Source organism: Dermacentor variabilis, chromosome 4, assembly GCF_050947875.1.
Source record: "Dermacentor variabilis isolate Ectoservices chromosome 4, ASM5094787v1, whole genome shotgun sequence".
In the NCBI taxonomy this organism is placed as follows: Eukaryota; Metazoa; Arthropoda; class Arachnida; order Ixodida; family Ixodidae; genus Dermacentor; species Dermacentor variabilis.
Genome location: NC_134571.1, coordinates 185,000,932 through 185,021,084, shown reverse-complemented (window position 1 = coordinate 185,021,084; position 20,153 = coordinate 185,000,932). Strand labels below are relative to the sequence as shown.

Below are 20,153 nucleotides of genomic sequence, written 5' to 3'. Positions count from 1 at the left end.
AAATTGCGAGATGCCCCGCCTTCCGTAGGACGCGGGACGCCAGGCAAGCTTGTCCGGTCTGAACAGGCGTACGCGCTCACGCCTCAATCCGCTTGGCCGCTTAGACACGCCGCTTTCGGTGTGAATGTGCCGTTAGGGATGTAATGAAGGATATTACTCCAGAGACGAGCACCATATTCAACGGGGCTTGATTGAGCTAAGAGCGAAATGAATATAGAGAGCGAAATAACCTCGGCATAAACATCCGCAAACAATAAAAGCGTATAACTTTGACATTGATTGTTTAGGTATCCATTCTCTCCGTTAGCAATTAAAGAATGGAATAAATTGCCTGAAAAATTAACTAGCACTTTGTCATTAGATAACTTTTTACGCTTGTACGAGGCGCACCTGCTCCCATTGCAATTAATTTTCTGTTTTTCGCCTCATTAATAATAACGATTGGATTTTCTTTAATTGCCTTCTTAGTTTTTGTAGCCTATCATTATTCGTCCTGCGTATATTTTTACGTCGTATATGTCATTTTGTGTTGGTAGCTGTGCAACATAACATGTATGGTATATTACTTAGTAGATTACGCGCTATTGCATGTATTGCTCCTGCACATGCCCTTCCTGCAATAATCTCTGTAGGGATTTGTAGTATGCTAAAAATAAAAAAAATGCCGTCCTATGTATCTAAGCTTGCCGCACTTTCCTTTTTCTTCGCAACATTACTGCGTACACTGAAACAAATCTTAAGCAACAGCATCGTCGATAGGGCGGGGAAGGAATACACTGCTGTGGATTTGAACTGAGGAAATTCGCGAAGAATCTAGACACTCTACCGACTGCCGCGCCCGGAATAGACGTTGCAGCTGTTGAGATGTTAGTACATGTACTACAATGCCCAGCTATTTAAACGCGATAATTGGAGGAGCTTTTCGCGGTACAGGTGGGCGCTGGGAACCCCAAGCTGATGCGTTGTGGTATACCATGTAAGCGGGGGTCTTTGTGACGTATTGTTACTCCATTGTTATTGCCTTTCGCCATCGCAAGCCATATTTACACGACAGCCGAGGAGCCCCCGGTAAAAGCTCTCTCTCGATCGCTGGAACGTATAACACTTTGAAGGCATAGCAGCCGCGTGGATCAGGCAACCCGTAACGTAAACCAAAGATTCACGTAGAGTTTAACAGTAACAAAATATAGGCGCACGTTACATGAGCAAAATACATCATTACCAAAGGAAACATTACATCCCAGATATCCGTTCTAGACTAGACACGTAGTCATGTAAATTGACTTAGTGGGCAGTGCTGAGTAATATAAAAAGACAGCATAATTAAAACACATCACGAGCAAATGTCCGCTCTAGAAAATTGCATTTAATGAGTGCGCTGGTGGTGAGCGTGGGCATCGTAGGTTATCCGCGCTGTCGCAGCTTGGTAGGGAACTTACTGTGGTTGATGACCCAGGCTCGCAACCCATCGTTATGTTTCCGAAGCACTGCGAATACCAGAAATAGAAGGGTGAACGTGAATGAAGAGTATCTCCAGGAAAGACAATTGGCTGTATCGCCAAACGTCAGCGTAATCTCTGGTTGTAGGATGACCTCTCCTTATTTGCTACCGTCAGTCAAGCCAAAGAACAAAAAAAAAAACTAATGCAGCAATTGTTGTGGTATCCAAGATTTTACGAAGCCCGGTGAAATAACAACAGTACAACATATTGGGTTAAATTCTATGGTAACCTGTGTCTCAGCTGTTTTCGTACTGGTCTCTCATCTCGGAGTCACCAGAACGTAGACCCCACAAGATTCTACTGTACTCTATCGCCTCTGGACGACTGTGTAGCTTTGAAGGAGTGATTATGATGAGAAAGGGGGAGGGGCTAAGTACGTCTTTCTGATTTCAAGTAAGCACAAATTAATAAAGATAATACTCACGCCAGGACAAGCTGCCTAGCACTCGTCGCTGTCATGGAGTGATTCTTTGACAACACTAACTGTTTCTAGAGTCACCCGTTCACAAACGTACTGATACCTAGTGTCCCGTGTTCGGTCATTGCTCCGCTAATATAGGCTGAACGTGTATGTTTATGATGATGTGACGCGTAATACGTGTCCATAAGGAAAACAACGACAAGTTAAACATATCTATATCGAAAACCATGTTCCCTTTCTAGAAAGTGTGTAGTATACGCAGTATTAGAGGAAAATGAACTCCGTTGAGGCACCTAGACACCTGGTATTTTTTATTATCTTCTATCTTTATTATCTTTATTATCTGGTATTTTTAATTACATATTTTTTATTCATATGTGTGTGTGTGCGTGTGTGTGAGTGAGTGAGTGAGTGAGTGAGTGAGTGAGAAAGAGAGAGAGAAAGACAGAGAGGTCACCAAACACACAGTAAACTCTACAAATGAAGAAGAACATTACCACATTTTCTCTTTCAATTATTACCAGAAATAGATCCAGAGAAGCACTACTGCCGTTCCTTTGTAAGCGCTGCTGTTAATTTGCAACTATTTATTTGAGGCTGGACTTTCCGTTAAATTTCCGCAAGCACTTTCGCGAGGTGCTCGCACGTTAGCTTAGCTCTTATTATTATTGATTATTCATATTTCATAAAAAGTCTGATCCAGTTATTGAATTCCTAACAGCTCACTCAAAAAAATTCCTTCGAGTTTTTTCCGAAATCGTGAAAGACTTGTTTTATAGCACCCCACGACGACCTAATTAAATATGTTCGCGACTCCATTGAATGTACTTGCTCACCAGCTGCCGGTATGAGCGCACGTGTTTAGATGACTACTTGAATCTCGGCTGATAGCACCGGCTCGCAAGCCATCGCCGCACCGGCCGGCCGTTGCCACCCCGCCTACGTTACGACCACGGCATCTCCCCAGGTGGAACGTTACTAGTTGCTTGGCCCCGCAGGCAAAGGAACGGTCTGCCAGAAGCCTTGGACGAGGCCGCGGGTCGCTCCTCGGCTCCCGTCTTCTGGAAATCATCAACGACCTGGACTGACCACCGTTGGTGCCGCTCGTTTCAGAGTTGTGCGCGGCACGATCGCCAAGACAGCCCCGGCGGCTCGCCGGTTCCATCTGGCGGTGGCTTCGCGGCCGCATTCTTCCCATGTAATTACAGTATCGCTGCCTGCAGCAGAGCCAATGACGCAACCACTACCACCTGCCTTTGGTCCGAATGGCCGTGCGAAGTAGACGGCTGATTCACAAATGGATGAAGCTGGATAGTTTGCTTCGCAAACACCGCCCAGCAAGTGAGAATGCCCCTCCTCGGCAGCTTCTGTACCGCCCGGCTCAGAGTACAAGTACAAAGCAGCAGTGAAACCACGCGAATGCTTCGACGTGTAAAACTACCAAATCACCTCCTTCAGTCAGCCTTCGATGCTTGCCTCAAAACCACTGCGTTTCAAGGCCTGCTCGATACGTAGTTCTAGCAGCATCATATCCCTCCGGGTGCGTTCGCTAGTAAATGTAGGCCGCCTCACTCAACTGCAAGCTCTGACACTCACAGCTGATTCTACCGTACAAGTGCAAGCGTATTTGACTTCTGGTTCAAACTTGCGTCGGTTTGTGATTTCTGATGTTGATCAGGGGAGGGGGATGTCACGGGAGAGCCTTGCTCACGCTTTGAACTGTTCCACATACAAGCTTGCGACATCTCTTACTTGAGTCACGGACGCACGTAGCTGGTCACTCTCCAAGGTCCTCGGACTCCACCGAGCCGTATCACGTACTATGATAGCATCCTGCAGTGTATAAGTTGGGGGTGGTGCACTGCTATCGTTGTTTTCATCCCGGTCATATGAGAGCCCCTCGTGTCCACATCCCGCAGACGCCTCTATAGAGTCGCCCGAGACACCTACGTACAAATGCGGACTCTGCCGAGCGGACGATCACGCTATAATGTCCAAAGACAGTCCGGTCAAACATAACGCTATCAAAGCCCACCACAGAGGCAGGCACAGCTAGCGTTCAATGACACCGGATAGAAGGGACAGTGTCATTCGAACAAGAAATCAGTGCGCATTGCGCCCCCCCCCCCTGGAAGAAGACACACCAAGATTATCCTGAGACCACTAACTCCGACGGCTACAGGTACAACGACATCGTCAAGTGGGGCAAAGCGCGCGCTGATCATATTACGACTTTGACTAAATTGACTGATACGACAACAGGCGATCTGGCGTAGCTGGGTCAGCAGATAGCAAAGCTGCAAAAGGAAGTAACGCGCCTCGCCCGACGAAGAGTCATTCTTGCTCGACCGCCTGACGAAATACGATGCGTGAAACGGACGTGTCGCGCTCTGTACCCGAACCATCCTCCGCCTGTGTACCGACACAGACCAAGCTCAGCCCGGCTGAGCTTATCCACCTTGTGGCGCGGCAACTGTGAGAGCTATCAAAGGTACTGCTGGGCCAATCTACCACCTCTACAATGACTGCTCATTCGAAAGCAACGCGGCACCAGTAGCAATAAATCAACATATTGCCATGATTTGCCAATAAAGTACGAGCGTGTCGCCATCGTCTTGCCATAGGAAAGCCCTCCGCCTGGTATCTGCTCCTTCAGGAAACGAATTCGCTTCCGTGCATCCCTGGATTTAATGCGTATGCTTCCCGAATCACCCCTGCGGATCGACGCTGCACCACAGCGCTGACGCTCCCAGGAAAGGCTGCACTGTATGTTGTGACTTCTTACCCTCCGACGCAAGTCCGCCTGCTGTCGTCGTGTAACGAGTGGCAATAAGTGGCGGCAGTGCTGGTTCGCCTCCCGCGCTCCCACGAGATCGCGATGTCATGTTACGCGCGTCTGTACAGGGGCAACGCTCCTCGATTGCGGCTACGTTGGCTAGCCCATCTTCGTCGAACTCACCCTGGGTGCCCAGTGCTGGTTGGAGGAGGCTTCAATGCGCCTCATCAGTCGTGGGGCAGCTCTTCCTCTAGTGCGAGAGGCAGTTTTGTGTTAGACACATTCGCAGACGCGCAGTTGGTTCTTTTGACTACCCCGGACACTTCTACTTGCCGTCGGTATCATCCCAGTGCCCCACCGTACGCGCAGGACATCTCGTGGTGGCTGGGTATGCGTACTACTTCCTAGAACCGAGAGCTTAACTGTTGGGGTAGTGGTCACCTTTTCCTGACAATCGCTTTGACCGCTGTCAGCCAACACCGCCTTCGGCATCGATGCTAAGTTACCGACTGGGATTTATTCGGCAAGGAATTTACCGCCTAGATCGCGGGTAAACCGTCTTACCCGTTACAGCTGTTAATCAGAGCTGTGCATGACGCCACGCAGTCCGAATGGGTGGCGCAGAACAGACTACCACCGAAGTTACATCTTCTGCGTTTGTGGGTCCGGCGGCAGCATGGAATGCACTCGCTTCAAAATCTTATGTTCTGCTTTGCAGATTGCTGCATGCACCGGAATCTTCTGCGTTCAGGACGGCCCATCCTATTCAAGCCATCTCGAAAGCCTACCTTCTTCGCCGGTCAGCGGATGCTTTGTCAATGCCTCGTGCGGCGAAGTTGCTTGCAGGGATACTGCGAAGAAACCTGATTTCCGCCATAACTGCTGGACTGTCAATGCGTGGTCGAACTGCGCGTGGCACGGTACCAGAATAACTACGAACACACTGGAGCCTATAAAAGCATCGCATCTTGGGCTACTCTTCACTGGGTCCGGCGGCAGCATGGAATGCACTCGCTTCAAGATCTTATGTTCTGCTTTGCAGGTAAGCTTAAGTACAATTTCAAGAGCTATAAAAGTTACAATCGTTTTCTATTGCTGCTGCCGGACCCCGCTGCAGTCCTCATGAATGTGTTTCTTTCGCTCATAAATTCCTTAAATATGCTGTTGCTATTGTGCGGTGATGTGGAAACTAACCCTGGCCCCGACATTGAAAAAATGTTGCTCGAATTACTCTCAGGACCAACAAAAATTAGCCAAGAGCTAGCGGGTCTTTCCTCTAGGGTTGCATCCTTTGAAGAGCGATTAACTGGTATAGAGCAGTCTATTGCACCAATTGCTGATGTTGCATTGCGGGTATCTGAGCTTGAAATGGTTGTAACTGACCTTGGAGAGATCGTTAATAAATTGGATCGCAAAAACGACGATTTAGAAAACAGCTCCCGCAGAAATAACTTGCTTATATTCGGTCTTGCTGAAAGCTCCCCGCGAATCTTCAGAGGAGTTGCTGGAAGCGGTAACTGAACTGATTACATCGAAACTAGAAATTAACTGCAGCGATATCGAACGCTGTCATAGGGTGGGAATGCGAAAGAGCACTAATCCAAGACGTGTAATTATTAACTTGCTGGATTTTAGAACTAAGGTTGCTATGTTAAGAAACGCAAGAAAGTTGAAGGGCACAAAAATATTTATAAATGAAGACTTCTCTATTCGCGTGAGGCAGGTGCGCAGGGAGCTGTGGCAGAATTCAGTTGAGATGAGGAAAAATTCTCAAAAATCCCGGTTGCACTATGATCATCTGTTGGTGGACAACGTTCGGTACTCTCGGGATGACAGCAAAAAAGCTATCGTTAGAGAAAGCCGTCGCTTGACCGCTTTAGACAATGATTGACAGTTTCGAGAGCAATGCTTCACGCTTTTGAATTTAAATGCATGTAGCCTCATTAATAAAATTGAAAACTTTAACTGGCTAATTGAATGTCATATTCCCTCAATTATATGTGTGACTGAGACTTGGCTAAACGAATCCATTCTTGACCATGAGTTCTTGCCTCCTAGTTACACGGTTCTAAGAAAAGGCCGGCCTTCTGGCCGTGGTGGCGGAGTAGCACTTTTTATTAAAAGTGGTATTGAATTCTCTTTACTACCTCAACTTCCAAATGTTGAATCAATATGGTGTAAATTAAAACTTGATGGTCTCGCTATTGTTATCGGTGCTATCTACCGTCCCCCAAATTCCGCCCCTGACATTTTTTCGGCTATCAGTGATTATATTGTCGGACAAAAGCTTAACTGTTCTATACTGGTACTAATCGGTGACTTTAACGCACCCGCTATGGATTGACATTCGTTATCATCAACTGGCCGTGATAGGATAAATTGTGATTCGTTAATTGACATGTCAGTAGCTTTCGATCTATCGCAGCTGGTTGTCGATACAACGCGCGAAGATTCTGTCTTAGATCTTGTTTTTGTCAATGATGACCTTGTAAAGAATGGTCATCAGCGCCGTGTTAACGGAATTTCCGACCATAAGGCTGTTATTGTTCATCTAAATGTTGCTTGTGTGCCAGTACGACCAACGTTTAAAACTGTCCTGAATTTTGAGCGTGCTGACGACACTGCTATTATTGCTAAATTTGCATCATGTTTTGATGATTTTCAGTCTTTTAGTGAACACTACAGTGTTGATATGTTGACTAACCAATTTTATAGCATAGTTAATGAATGTATAGCGCAATTTGTTCCTCAAAAGAGTATAAAACGCCATGCTACACACCCGTGGTATACCAGACCAATTATACAATTCAAACGTCGCATTAAGCGACTGCGAAAACGACGGAATGCACAAAATAATGACGGGGAGTCCCTAAATAATTTACTTAAATCTGAACTAAAAGCCAAAATGAGTCAGGCTAGAAAGTTCTATTTCAATACCACATTATCCTTTTTTATGAAAAATAATCCACTTAAGTTTTGGAAAACCATCAACCCTGCTACCTCCTGCCCGTCATCCTTCGTAATAAATGATGTGTCCTGTTCGGACCGTTCGACAATCTCGGAGGCATTTAATGGCTATTTCAAATCTGTGTTTGGAGATGACAATGGTACCACCCCCGACATTGGTATTATCCAGGAAATGGCTCAGTTTCCAAGAATTCAAATTAGCTATACCGGTATTTATAACCTTCTCTTGAACATCGACATTACTAAGGGTGCCGGACCGGATGGTATATCGAATACGTTTTTGAAGCGCTATGCAGAATGGAATGTTCATTACCTAACCATAATTTTTTGTAAGTCATAAGAGACATGTACTGTACCGGCCATTTGGAAAATCGCCAACGTGATTCCTGTGTTCAAATCGGGTAATAAGCAACTAATTTCCAACTACAGGCCTATCTCGTTAACTAGTACTTGTCGCAAACTCTTAGAGCACATAATTCACAAACATGTCCTTCAGTATTTAGCTACTAATAATATATTGTCGCAGAATCAACACGGTTTCCGCTCTGGTTTTTCTACAACTACTCAACTCATTGAATTCACTCATGACATCGCTTCGGCTCTAAATGACCGAGGTCAGGTTGATGCCATATTCATAGATTATAGCAAAGCGTTTGATATGGTGTGCCACAGACAACTTCTTCTTAGCCTCAGTAAAATTATTAACGATGACAAAATACTCGGCTGGATAGCTGATTGGCTACATTCAAGGTCTTAGTATGTTACTTTTAATCACGCGCAGTCATCGTCGGCCACAGTCACTTCCGGAGTGCCACAGGGCTCATTCCTTGGGCCCCTGCTGTTCATTATTTATATTAATGATGTCACACAGGTCATTAATGACACACCAGTGAAACTGCGATTGTAGGCTGACGACTGCGTGCTCTATACCAAAGTAACTAACTGACGAGATCAAGAGGTTCTTAACAATGTATTTTCGTCTTTTTGTGATTGGAGCAATGCGTGGCAAATGAGTATTAATTACCAAAATACTGTACAAATGACTTTCACTAATAAAAAGCAGCCGTTCAATTTCAGTTATAGCTGCAATGGGCACTACCTAAATTCTGTAAATACCTTCTAATATCTTGGAGTTACGTTCCCTCAAAACTTAAAATGGCATCTTCATATTCAAACAATTTGCGCTAGGGCACTTAGGAAACTGGGATATTTAAAGCGAACCCTCAAATGCTCAACTAAGGACTGCAAATTAACAGCTTATAAATCCCTCGTCAGACCATTACTAGAGTACGCGTCAGTGGTATGGGCACCATACACTTCACTTGACATTGGTAAGCTTGAAGCCATACAAAAGAAAGCAATACGGTTCATTTTTCGCCGATACGACCGCAACTTTTCTCCCTCATCTCAAGCATGCGCATTATCAATAGAACCCTTGGCTCATCGACGCACACTTGAACGTATCACTTTGCTACACAAGACTGTACCCGGCCAAAGTTGCATTGATGCCCCGATTTCCTTCAGTCATCCCACTGGGCGTGCCACGCGCCGTTCACACCCACTTAATATTGTTCCTTTCAAGTCTTTTGTAAATTGTTTTAACTATTCGTTTTTTCCAAGCACTGTTGAAATTTGGAACAACCTAGCTGGTTCCTTGCGGGAAAAACCTGATGAAGAGTTTTTGAAAGAATTGTCTAACCACATCTTGTAATTACGCTTCAAATTCATTGTATGTTGTTTTGATCTAATCTCTGGTGTATCCACTCCTGCTATGTCTCATGTATTGAGACAGCAGTATCTGTAAATAAATAAATAAATAAAATTGTGCGCAGCACGTCGTCGTGCAGAGCTAGCCTTAAACCGAGAACCGGTCGCCGCTGAGCTTCGTGCGAGAACACTCACTGCGTCCGCCCATCGCTGCGATAAGCGACTCTTCCGGGAACGGTGCATGGAGTGGTGCGCATTGCTTGGCCCATATTCTTCGTCCGCCTCCATCTGGCGAACGTTTGTGAGCATGGAATTAGGCGGTCTAACGTGGGACCCAGCAGCCAGAACATGCTTCTCTTCTGGATGCACGCCGGGCCAGTTCGTACCAGAAGTAGCCGGGGCTTTTTTCGCAGCGTACGATCAGGCCCCGCCACAATTCGGCTGTCCGTATAGCCTTCCTCCGGAAGTTTCCACTACTCACAGCCAGTCAAACATCGAAACCATGAAAGCGCCGTTTACAATGGCGGGGCTCCAGGCAGCCATTGACTGACCAGGCAAAGGTACGCAAGATGCCAGGCTCAGATGCGATCTCTTATGAAGTGTTCAAGAACATCGATGGCCCTACGCTACAATCACCGGAGAGCTGCCTCAATCATGGAAGCATGCCGAATTTGTGCCCATACCAAAGCCAGGAAAGCCCTTGGACAAGCTGTCTAATTTTCGGCCTGTCGCGCTAACGTATACGTTCTGCAAGTTTCTTTAACCCATCTTGGCATCGCGTAGCTCCTGGTGGTTGGAAAAGCACGCCCGGTACCATCCGGTCCAGATTGGCTTTCGAGTGCATTTTGGCACGGAAGATAGACTAGACCATTTGATGTCCATGGTCCTTATGCGAGGAATAACAAGCAACATTCGAACACTTCTCATTACGGATGTTCAAAAGCCCACGACAACGTTAGCCGCTCGTGGATCGTTCGCGTAATGCAATGGATCCAACTTCCATCACTCCTGTTTTGTCCGAGTCAGCAACAAAAGAACCGGGCATTCTGTTTCGAAGTCAGGTATATGTGCTGCAGGGTTCGGTGCTGACTCCGATACTGTATATCATTGCCCTATTTTCCATCGCGTGACAACTCGCCGGTTTCCAGATACCTTCTTCCTTCTGTACGCGAACGGCGTCACAGTGTGGACACTGCATGCGGATCTGCAACGGCAGCAGAATGGTATCTAAACTACCCCAAACAAGGCCTCAGGCTGGTGCGCCCGCATAGGACTTACACTTTCTGCCCCAAATATTGCATTCATGTCCATCCCACATAGACGAGCTCGCCATCGCCTTCTGTAGACACCCATCTGTTTGAGCCTAATTGGCCGAGCACTAACCGCTGTTTCCACGATCCGTGTGCTCTGAGTCGAACTGGACGCATCTGGCTCTGCGGCTGCATGGGTTCGCTCCGCACGTCGGCAGGGCGCCTAGTAACCTGCATCCTATCCGCCGCATTTCTCGAAAGACTGGGGATGCTTGCTCTCAAATGGCCAGTGTTTTGGTGCGTTCGATCCTGCAACTTTTTCTTGTCTGTCAAGCTGAGTTTCAACGTCTGACGTTGAGAGATTGGGGCTGGCTTGAAACCGCGCTCCGACACGCCATGCGGGTGATCACATGCCTTCCTCGACTCACCCCTAACCCGACTGTCTAGGCGGAAGCGCAGCTAGACACAATCAATGAAATCGTACACCAGCATCGAATGACTCACCGCTTGAATCACGCTGCGGCTTCTTTAGCGCACTGCTCCAATTCAACACTGCCACAGCCAGAAGTTCCACGATGGCTTAAGGCACAGGCAAGCGACAAGCGACCGCTGACTCGCCTGCGCCAGTCCAACTGTCAGGTGGCACAGGAGCCCGCCCTCACAACCACCGGTAGAAGTATACGTATGGTTGCGTTTTGTGCACCAGCCTCGTATGCCCCACGATACCTGACGAGCAACAAACCTGCTCGTCTATACAAAGGCACCGTTCCCATCCATACTGGCAGAGCTCGCACCTATTGACCCTTTTTGCGGAGATGGATGGATGGATGGAAAAACTTTATTTTCGTCAGAACGCATGTGCGGACGATTCCGTGCTAGATGGCCATCAGCTCATGGCTGACGGCGACCTGGGTGGCCCACTCCACGGCCCTGGTCTGGACGACCGGGTCTGAGCTGGCCAACACGGCCTCCCACTGCTCGAGAGAAGGATCACGCATAATATCCGCCGGTGGCGGCGCTATGCTACAGCTCCATAATATGTGGTCATAGGTGGCCAGTTCCTGGCACCATTTGCATTCCGGCTGAACGTCCGGGTAGATTTTGTTTAACACGTATGGGTTATAGAAAGATATCGTCTGTAATCTTCGCCAGACGCTTTCCTGCGCCTTCACCAATTGCTTGTCCGGTGGAGGGTAAATTCTCCGCTCAAGTTTGTAATGGTTAGTAATGTCGTGAAAGGACACCAGCCCATCTCTCGTGGACCTCCCTGGAACGTCCGGCTCACCTGCTCGGCTGACGAAACCTCGAGCATTCATGTGAGCCGCCTCGTTCCCAGGGTTCCCAGAGTGGGCCGGTACCCAGACAATTTCCACCTCCGCAGTCCCTCGCCCCGTGGCCCGATCTAGTAATCCTGCCGCTGTGACAGAGATTCTGCCCCTCGCCAAATTTCGGATGGAGTCGCTGAAAATCAGGTCAGCTTCAGTATTACCTATAGCTAGCGCTATCGCCGCCTCCTCTGCAGTTTCTGAGGAGCGGGTTTTGACTGATCCAGAGGTGACTAAGCGTCCCCGCCCGTCCACCACCGCAACTGCAAATGCGTCCTTGTTCTTATACTCGGCGACGTCTACGTAGACTGCCCCGTTGTACTTCCCGTACTTAGCATGGAAAGCTCTGGCTCTTGCCTTCCTACGGTTCTCGTGATGAATCGGATGGATATTTTTAGGTAAAGGTTTCATGTACAAGCCCTTGTGCATTTCTCGCTTCACCTGAATTTTCATGTCCCCGGCTGGAGGATCAACTCCAATGCCGATCCCTTCCAATATATCTCTCCCTACTTTCGTTTTGGAAAGTCTACTGAGTTGCATCGCCAAGTGTGCTTCCCGCAGTTCTTCCAAGGTGTTGTGCACCCCTAATCCCAGCAGCCTTTCGGTAGAAATATTGTTAGGCAACCCAAGGGCCGCCTTATACGCCTGTCTAATCATAGCCTCCACCTTGCCTTTCTCCGCCGCGTCCATCTTCATATAAGGTGTCGCATACACTATTCTACTGAGCACAAACGCCTGTACCAGCTTACACAAGTCGTTTTCCTTGACGCCTTGTTTACGATTGGCGATTCTCCTGATAAGTCTCACGGTAGCATTGACAGTATTTTTCAGCCTTTCCAAGGCCTCCCTATTCTTCCTGTTAGTCTGCAGATACAGCCCCAGGATCCTGATCGTTTGAACCTCAGCGACCGGTGCACCCCCCACTTTCACCTTCAGCGGTGGTGGCGGCACATAGTGCCTCGCATGTATCCCTCTTGGTTTATGCCTAAGCACAAAAAGCTCGGACTTGGGCTGAGAGCACGAGAGTCCTGCCTCCGCCGCTAGCTCCTCCACAATATCCACTGCCTGTTGTAAAGTTTCCTCCAATTGTGCGTCGCTTCCCCTTGTGACCCATAGAGTAATGTCATCCGCATAAAATGTATGTTTAAGTCCCGATATCATTGCCAGCCTGGGCGGTATCTTGATCAAGGCGAGATTAAACAAGAACGGCGATAAAACCGACCCTTGTGGTGTCCCCCTGCCCCCCAACGGGAAAGGATCCGATTTAAATTCTCCGACTACAATCTCCGCAGTCCTATCCTCCAGAAATGATCTGATGTATCGGAAGGTTCTACCCCCCGGTCCTATGTCCGATAGGTTCCTTAATATTGCCTCATGGGTGACATTGTCAAAGGCCTTTGTGAGGTCGAGCCCCAAGATAGCCTTGGTGCCCGTGCCGTACCCAGGATCAACCACGTCCTTTTTGAGCTGTATCATGACGTCCTGCGTTGATAAATTAGCCCTGAAGCCAATCATCGTTTTAGGTAGCAACTCCTTGTCCTCCACATAACCCTGAAGCCTGTTGAGGACCACATGCTCCATCAATTTGGCCAAGCAGGACGTCAGCGAGATGGGTCGAAGATTCTCAATACAGATCTTCTTCCCTCGTTTAGGAATAAATGTAATCCTAGCATGCTTCCACGCTGCTGGGATCTCCCCGGCCGCCCAATATTTGTTCATCAAGTCCGTGAGCGCCCCCACTGACTTGAAATCCAGGTTCCTCAGCATTTTATTAGTAACCCCGTCCGGACCCGCTGCCGACGTAGTACGAAGCTGCCCCATTGCAAACTCCACCTCCGCCACCGTAAAGTCCGCATCTAATTCGAGGTTTTCCTCTCCCGAGTAATCCGGCAAGAAACCGCCCGCCTCGCCGTTTATGTAACGACTTCGGAGTTCTTGAATGAACTCCCCAGTCGTGCCTTTGTACTGATGAACTAACCTAGCCATTTGACCCTTCTGCGCCGATTTGGTTGCCGCCGGATCTAAAAGGTGCCTCAACAACTGCCATGTTTTTTTGCATCCGAATTGCCCATTCATCCTGTCGCAAATCTGCCCCCATTGTTTGCACTGCAAGTCCAACGTGTAGGTTTCGATTTCTCGTTCTAGCTTGGCCACCTTCCTACGGAGGACCCCATTATGCTTTTGTTTCTTCCACCTCCGAAGGAGACTCGCATGCGCTTCCCACATGTGTACCAGTCTAGAGTCCGCCGTAAAACCTTCCTCCACCGTTGGAACCTCTTCTGTGGTACCCTTCACGTCATGCTTGAGCGCCTCAACCCAGGCTCCCAAGTCTTCGATTTCCCCGCTCACTGTGTCTTTCCTGACTTTCCGAAATCTGTCCCAATCCGTCACTCTAGTTCCTTTTACCCTGTCTCTGTGCTTAGCAGCACTAAATACCGTGGAAAGGATATAGTGATCACTGCCCAGTGGCTGTCCCGTGTTTACCCACTTTGCATCCCTAATACCTTTAACAAATGTGAGGTCCGGAGAGGAGTCTGTGCTAACGCTGTTGCCTATCCTCGTATGATCTAGCGGGTTGTTCAAGGTTGTCCATTGTAGGTCCTGAGCTACCCGCCAAAGCCTATTTCCCTTTGGAGTGGCTCGGATGTAGCCCCACTCCGGATGAGGCGCGTTGAAATCTCCAACCACGACGGCTAGCGGCTAGGGCTCAACTTTTTGCGGAGATACCATGGGCGCTGCGATGCTTGATCACGTGGTGACGCGTTCATTTCTTGCCTCAACTGACTCCATCACCTCCGCGTTTACAATGGGTGTGTATGACGCTGGCGCGGCTTAGTAAACCTCTGTTTCGTGAGATATCGTAGACGGTGACTGGGTGGACGACACGAAAGCTCTGGCCACAGTTTCAGAGAACATGCAAAAGCGCTTTGGAAGCTGAGCGAGCTATGTCCCAATGGCGCGAGTAGCGTATGCTGTGTTTGGTTTAAAACTGAGGATAAATATGTATTCAAAGCTCTCCAAACTTTCTGCTCATGAACTGAATCAGGATTAGTGTATTTTGCTCTTCGTTACTTACTTTTCAAATATTTGAAGCAGCGGCTTGTCACATTTTCGACTCAGTAAATTTCCTTGGTGTGGTCACTGTCTGATTATGTCTGCCTACTCGCTCGCGGGTGTGCTTAGTTCCGAGAGATTTCTACTTACTGCGCCTAAGGCTTGAAACGTATGCCCGTTTTGAACGTTGTAACACCTTGTAGAAAAGTTGTATTGTCACTAGGGACTCGTTTACTCTTGTAGACTATCACGAAACATTCAACTTCGACCATTCGTGCGCTATCGGTGCATTCCGTCATTTATTGTGCGTACGATATATATGTGCACAATATGTGTGGTGCGCATATATTCAATATATTATTGACACGTTGGCGATAGATGGGGGCGTAAGATTTGGTGTCAGTTGGAGTAGAAGTGCGAAAATACCGTGCGCGAAATACCGTGACAGGAAGCGGCGCTACACCATTTGACATTGAACGTGCGGTACTCACTCTCGCCGACATTCCGGGGCTGAGGAACTTTCTTTGAAGGTTAGTGACAGAACGCAAACGGGTGAGCGAATTTCTGTATCCTCTAAGAAAGCCGTACATCTCGAAGTGCCGGTAACACGTACGGGCAGTTAGCAACGGTCCGCGAACTTGGCTACGCGGGTTCATTCCATTCATTAATATGCCAGTCACTATTTTTGCAGCCAACTACAGAACACGTCTTCAAGCCACATGATTCAATTCAGCATGACTGGAGCACAGTGCGTAAGCGAAAACTCAGTTGCATTTTCGACAGCTGGTCGCAGAGAAGCAAGGTGGAAGGGGCAATGGTTTCGTATTAGTGCGCTGTCACTGAGTCGACGTGTGGCGCACCGCCGAAAGCGCCATCTCGTTTCTCTAGAACAAACTGCTCCGCGAAAAGGGTCAATACGGGAATACGGACGGTCAATACAAGGGAATACGGGACGGTTTATCAGCCATGATATCTAAGCTACATTACTTGTCGCCGAATAAATTGCTTATACACACAGAATCCATGCCTCTAAGACCACTACAAACGTACTCCAATAGCTAACTATAACTAGCCCGACTTAACATCCAACAAAGTTCAACTGTTCGTTTGCTTCAACCTGATAAGAAAAGCGTAGCCCGATCCGCGGTAGCCGTTCGAAAGCATACGACTATACAGCTGTTCTGAAGCACGCTTGCGCAGACGCCAGACGCGTGCTCCAGACCGGCCTTAAAGGGGCCGTGGACCACTTTTTATTGAAGTGAAGAAAAGCATTTGAAGTGAAATTGGATATTTCAGAAATACTTTGCCGCAAAAAGCCCTTGAAGGCGTTCAGCAGAAGCGGAGTTGTTGGCATTAAACACGACATCCGCTATGCTCGCGTTCCTTCAATGCCTTGCACTGCTACGGCTACGGCTGAGTTGGGCGTGCCGACAACGCTCCGCTTTCTAAATGTCACTGTGGCATGCAGTCCGCGTTTTATTTTTGATAGTAACGTAACGCCACGACCTCCGATTCTACGACACAGTCAACGCAAGCCAAATGGTTGTCCTTATGTAGCCGCAGTGCGATTAGCCAGTGGAGTCGTGGCGGCACCCCGCGGCGGTTGCGGTATCTATGACGTGGCAGACGGCGGCCACCAATAGCAGCCGCGTATGGGAACCCGCTTTATTGCGAAATAAAGCGTCCACAAGAGAATGAGGACCGGGCGCCTGCTGAGAAGAGAGCGTTTGAGAGAAAGGTGACTTCGGGCTCCTCTTGCGAGCTCCACGCACTGCGTACGACCGCAAAACTTGGCGGAGATATTCACAGCAGTGGGGGCTACCCACGGACTATGTTATTTCACAAAGCGCGAAGGATGGTTCAGGGCCCCTTTCAGTGGAAGCTTTCTCTCGGGCACAACTTCGATGCCGCCTATTCATATACATCTAAAACACTGAACTGCTTTTCTAACATCATCGCTTGACCAATTTTAATGAAGTTTGTTGCATCTGAAAGAAAATGTTAAATTCCTGTGACTGCTTGCAGGGCAATCTTGATTTAGGGCCCGAATTTTTTAAGGAATTTTCGAAAATTGGCAAGATTGAAAAAAATAAAAGCAAGACGTTTACAAATGCGTAGCTCTGCACCAAGAACAGGTTTGTAGTTTTGTAAACTGCATCTATAATAGCATCTAGAGAGGACAAATATTATATATCGATTTATATCTTGCGTGAAATTGTCACATTGTTGAAAACGGTTTCGCGAACGTCCTACACACATATTAGTGACATAATTGAGAACCATCTGTAACACAACAATTTCGTCCGCTTCAAATATACGATTAAATTAACTTCACAGAATCTGGATATGACTTTTCACTGCTGTGTTACAGAGTTGTCAACATTACATTTTCGTTCTTTTTTTCGCAATATGTATTAACATTTTGATGACCTAAATCAGAAATTGCTTCCAACAGTCACTAGATTTTAACATTTTCTTTAAATGCAATCAACCTTATCAAAATCATCTGGGGCAGTGGTTGCCAAGAAAAAAGATTTCTCCTTTCCCGTGTATTTAGGTAGGAGCCCCCGAACTAAAGATTCCTCTTAATGCGGCGTGCACGGTTGTGCTATATATACGCAAAACGCGGAATCGCTTTCCTCGACATGAACGCTGGCTGGTAGCTGGAGGGCATCGTGAACGCCCAACATTTTCGACTAAATATGATTTTTCCGCTCGCTAGCTTATCTGAGTTGGCGCTGCTGCCAGCACGGAAAGCATGAGCGTTTATTGGCTATAGTCCTTTTTTTTTTACATAGAAGCACTTTTTTGGCGGTGTCCACGAAGCCTTGTTTTCCGCGGAAAGTGTCGTCTCCCGAGATGGCAGCCCCCGGCCTGCCAGATTCAGGGTGAACGGATGGCCATTTATAACCCGTTTGGCTCCCTTTAAGGACAGCCATTGGTGCTGTAGACTATCGCTAATCTTCATCTCACCTAGGCAGCCAAGTACGGCCGTTATCTCGGTGGTTCTTCTTGAGATTGCTTCGCGATATCGACCGAAAAAGGCATGGCCTGTGTGTGGTAACGCCATAGTTTCATACAATAATTGCTTTAGGGAACTCTGGCGCTAGTGTCTACGGGAGCTGCAATGGGAGCGGTTGAGCCAGCATGGGAATTATGGGAAGTACATGGATTTGCCTAAACCTCCTCCTTCTGGCTTCAAACGGCTTCATGACATTGTGAACTCGTCATTTTCAACAATGTACTCTGTAATTACATCAGTGTCATTAAAATCGTCCGACGGCAGGATTCGAGCGCAGGACCTCTAGCACAGAGGTCCGCTATTGAAACCATCTCGCCCCGGACACACGCATCGACAAGCGATATGAAACGCCCTTAGGACTTTATCGCAGGCAAGCCAGTGCCTTGAGACGCTTGGCGCATTTCGATTTGGCCACCTCGACAAGCTCTGTCGTTGCAATGAGTAGCGATTGTACGTGTTTGCAGCGTCTGCTTCACTTCGACGGGTATAGATCGTCCTGAAATTTACCACAAGGAAGGCATATAAAGCGTAATAAACAAAGCCACAAGAACGTCTGAACCCACAAGCACGAAGCTCAGACAAACCCATGTACTCCCCATCATTGCCATGCTGGCGCAATGATTGCGGCGCCGGAGTTTCCTCTAGTAATTACTGTAGCAAACTGTATGGGTAACACGCAAGTGGGTCGCAATTATCACTGCCTTGGACTGGCGTGGCTTCAGGCAGCACGCGCTCTCCGTTCATGTCAGGTCGCGCCTTAAAACAAATAAAACATAAATTATGGTTACACAAATGAGTGAGCATGTCAATTTGCTTAGATTCATATATTATAAGACTGCGTAACAAACGACAACCTAAAGGCACACATCCTGAGTTCTCTGCGTCTTCGCCCAACTGCAATAAGTTTACGGACGCGTACATTGAACGCGTGAATACTTTTGACCCTTTTGGCTCTCCTTTTCTCGCGAGATCTCACGTCCTTTAAATGATCGAAACGCTCATTACCGTTCACAAACGAGTGAAGGTCTCACAAATGGACTGTATTGCCATTGGCTTAGATTTACATTGCTTTAGGCAGCATAAGGTAACATGTATGTTCCCGTCGCTCATTCATCAACGCTTGGACGCGTCAAATTCCTTTTATAAACATTTCATGACTCGTTATTCCAGAGCTTCTTGTCCGTGTTGCGTAACTACGTCCTTGAGCCTCGTTCAATGAAAGACTCATTACCGCACACTCACTAGCCTAAAAGAACATTTTCTTACCCTCTGGTGCATGCTGTGAAGTTGTACTCTTTTCATGCAAACGCAATACACATTTCAATGTCATATAGTTGCAAATCTATTCGCGATCGCTTCCAGTGTTCATATGACACCCTGCGGCAGCTCCTTCTGCGGTAACCAAGCCTGGTTCAGTATTTACTTTTTATATTAGGCAGGCTTTAGCTTGCGCGAAAAAATAAATTTCGGGAACTAATGTTTCGGACAAGTATTGAAAAAATATTATGTGCCGGCTCACTTGTATTGCCGCCAAGGTATCATGCTTCCATGGACGGTGGGCCTGACGTGATAGCGAATGCTGTTTATTCTTCACTTTAAATCGATTACTTGAAAACTTTGGAGGTGTTTGAGAGAAGTTTCAGTAAAGGCAATGATATGAAATGTGTGACTTAAAGGAGTGCTAAGACCGGAGTACCATCGTGGATTTCGGTAAACTACGTGGGTTAAAGTTAAGTGGTGACGGGTATGTGCTACAAAATGAGAAAGCTGCGACTGATTCACGAAGATCTACCTACCTTCTCCAGGTTACCACTGGATGGCAGACCCATAGTGATAGATCCGTTACAGAAATTGTTCTCGACCTCGCACCCATTGGGACCGCAAAGGTTCATGTTGCCTAGGTCGCCCATTTGTGGAAGCGTGGAGGCAGCTGAAGAGTCTGCACCCGAAAAGAATACCAGCCAGCGATGTCTTAAAAGTTACTCCTTTAAACGCTGAAGTAGCGTGGATAACTAGCAATCAAGTAACTCTGGCGTCCCCAGCATTGTAACGCATATCGCCAGCAAAAATGCAGATGCAATATGTGGTGCCACAAGGCGTGCTTATTAGAGAACATGCAGGACGTCCCA

At 47.5% G+C, this 20,153-nt stretch overlaps 1 protein-coding gene across 1 annotated transcript in view; it reads right to left on the bottom strand.

The window, feature by feature from the left end:
• Positions 1-20,153, bottom strand: part of LOC142578096 (uncharacterized) — an 81,902-nt gene that overhangs the window by 13,840 nt on the left and 47,909 nt on the right. Inside the window, exons 6-7 of the mRNA XM_075687513.1 lie at positions 19,821-19,963; positions 1,440-1,487 (exon numbers count right to left, since the gene is read on the bottom strand). Of these exons, the coding sequence (XP_075543628.1) occupies positions 1,440-1,487; positions 19,821-19,963 (191 nt within the window). The remainder of the gene's footprint in view (positions 1-1,439; positions 1,488-19,820; positions 19,964-20,153) is intronic.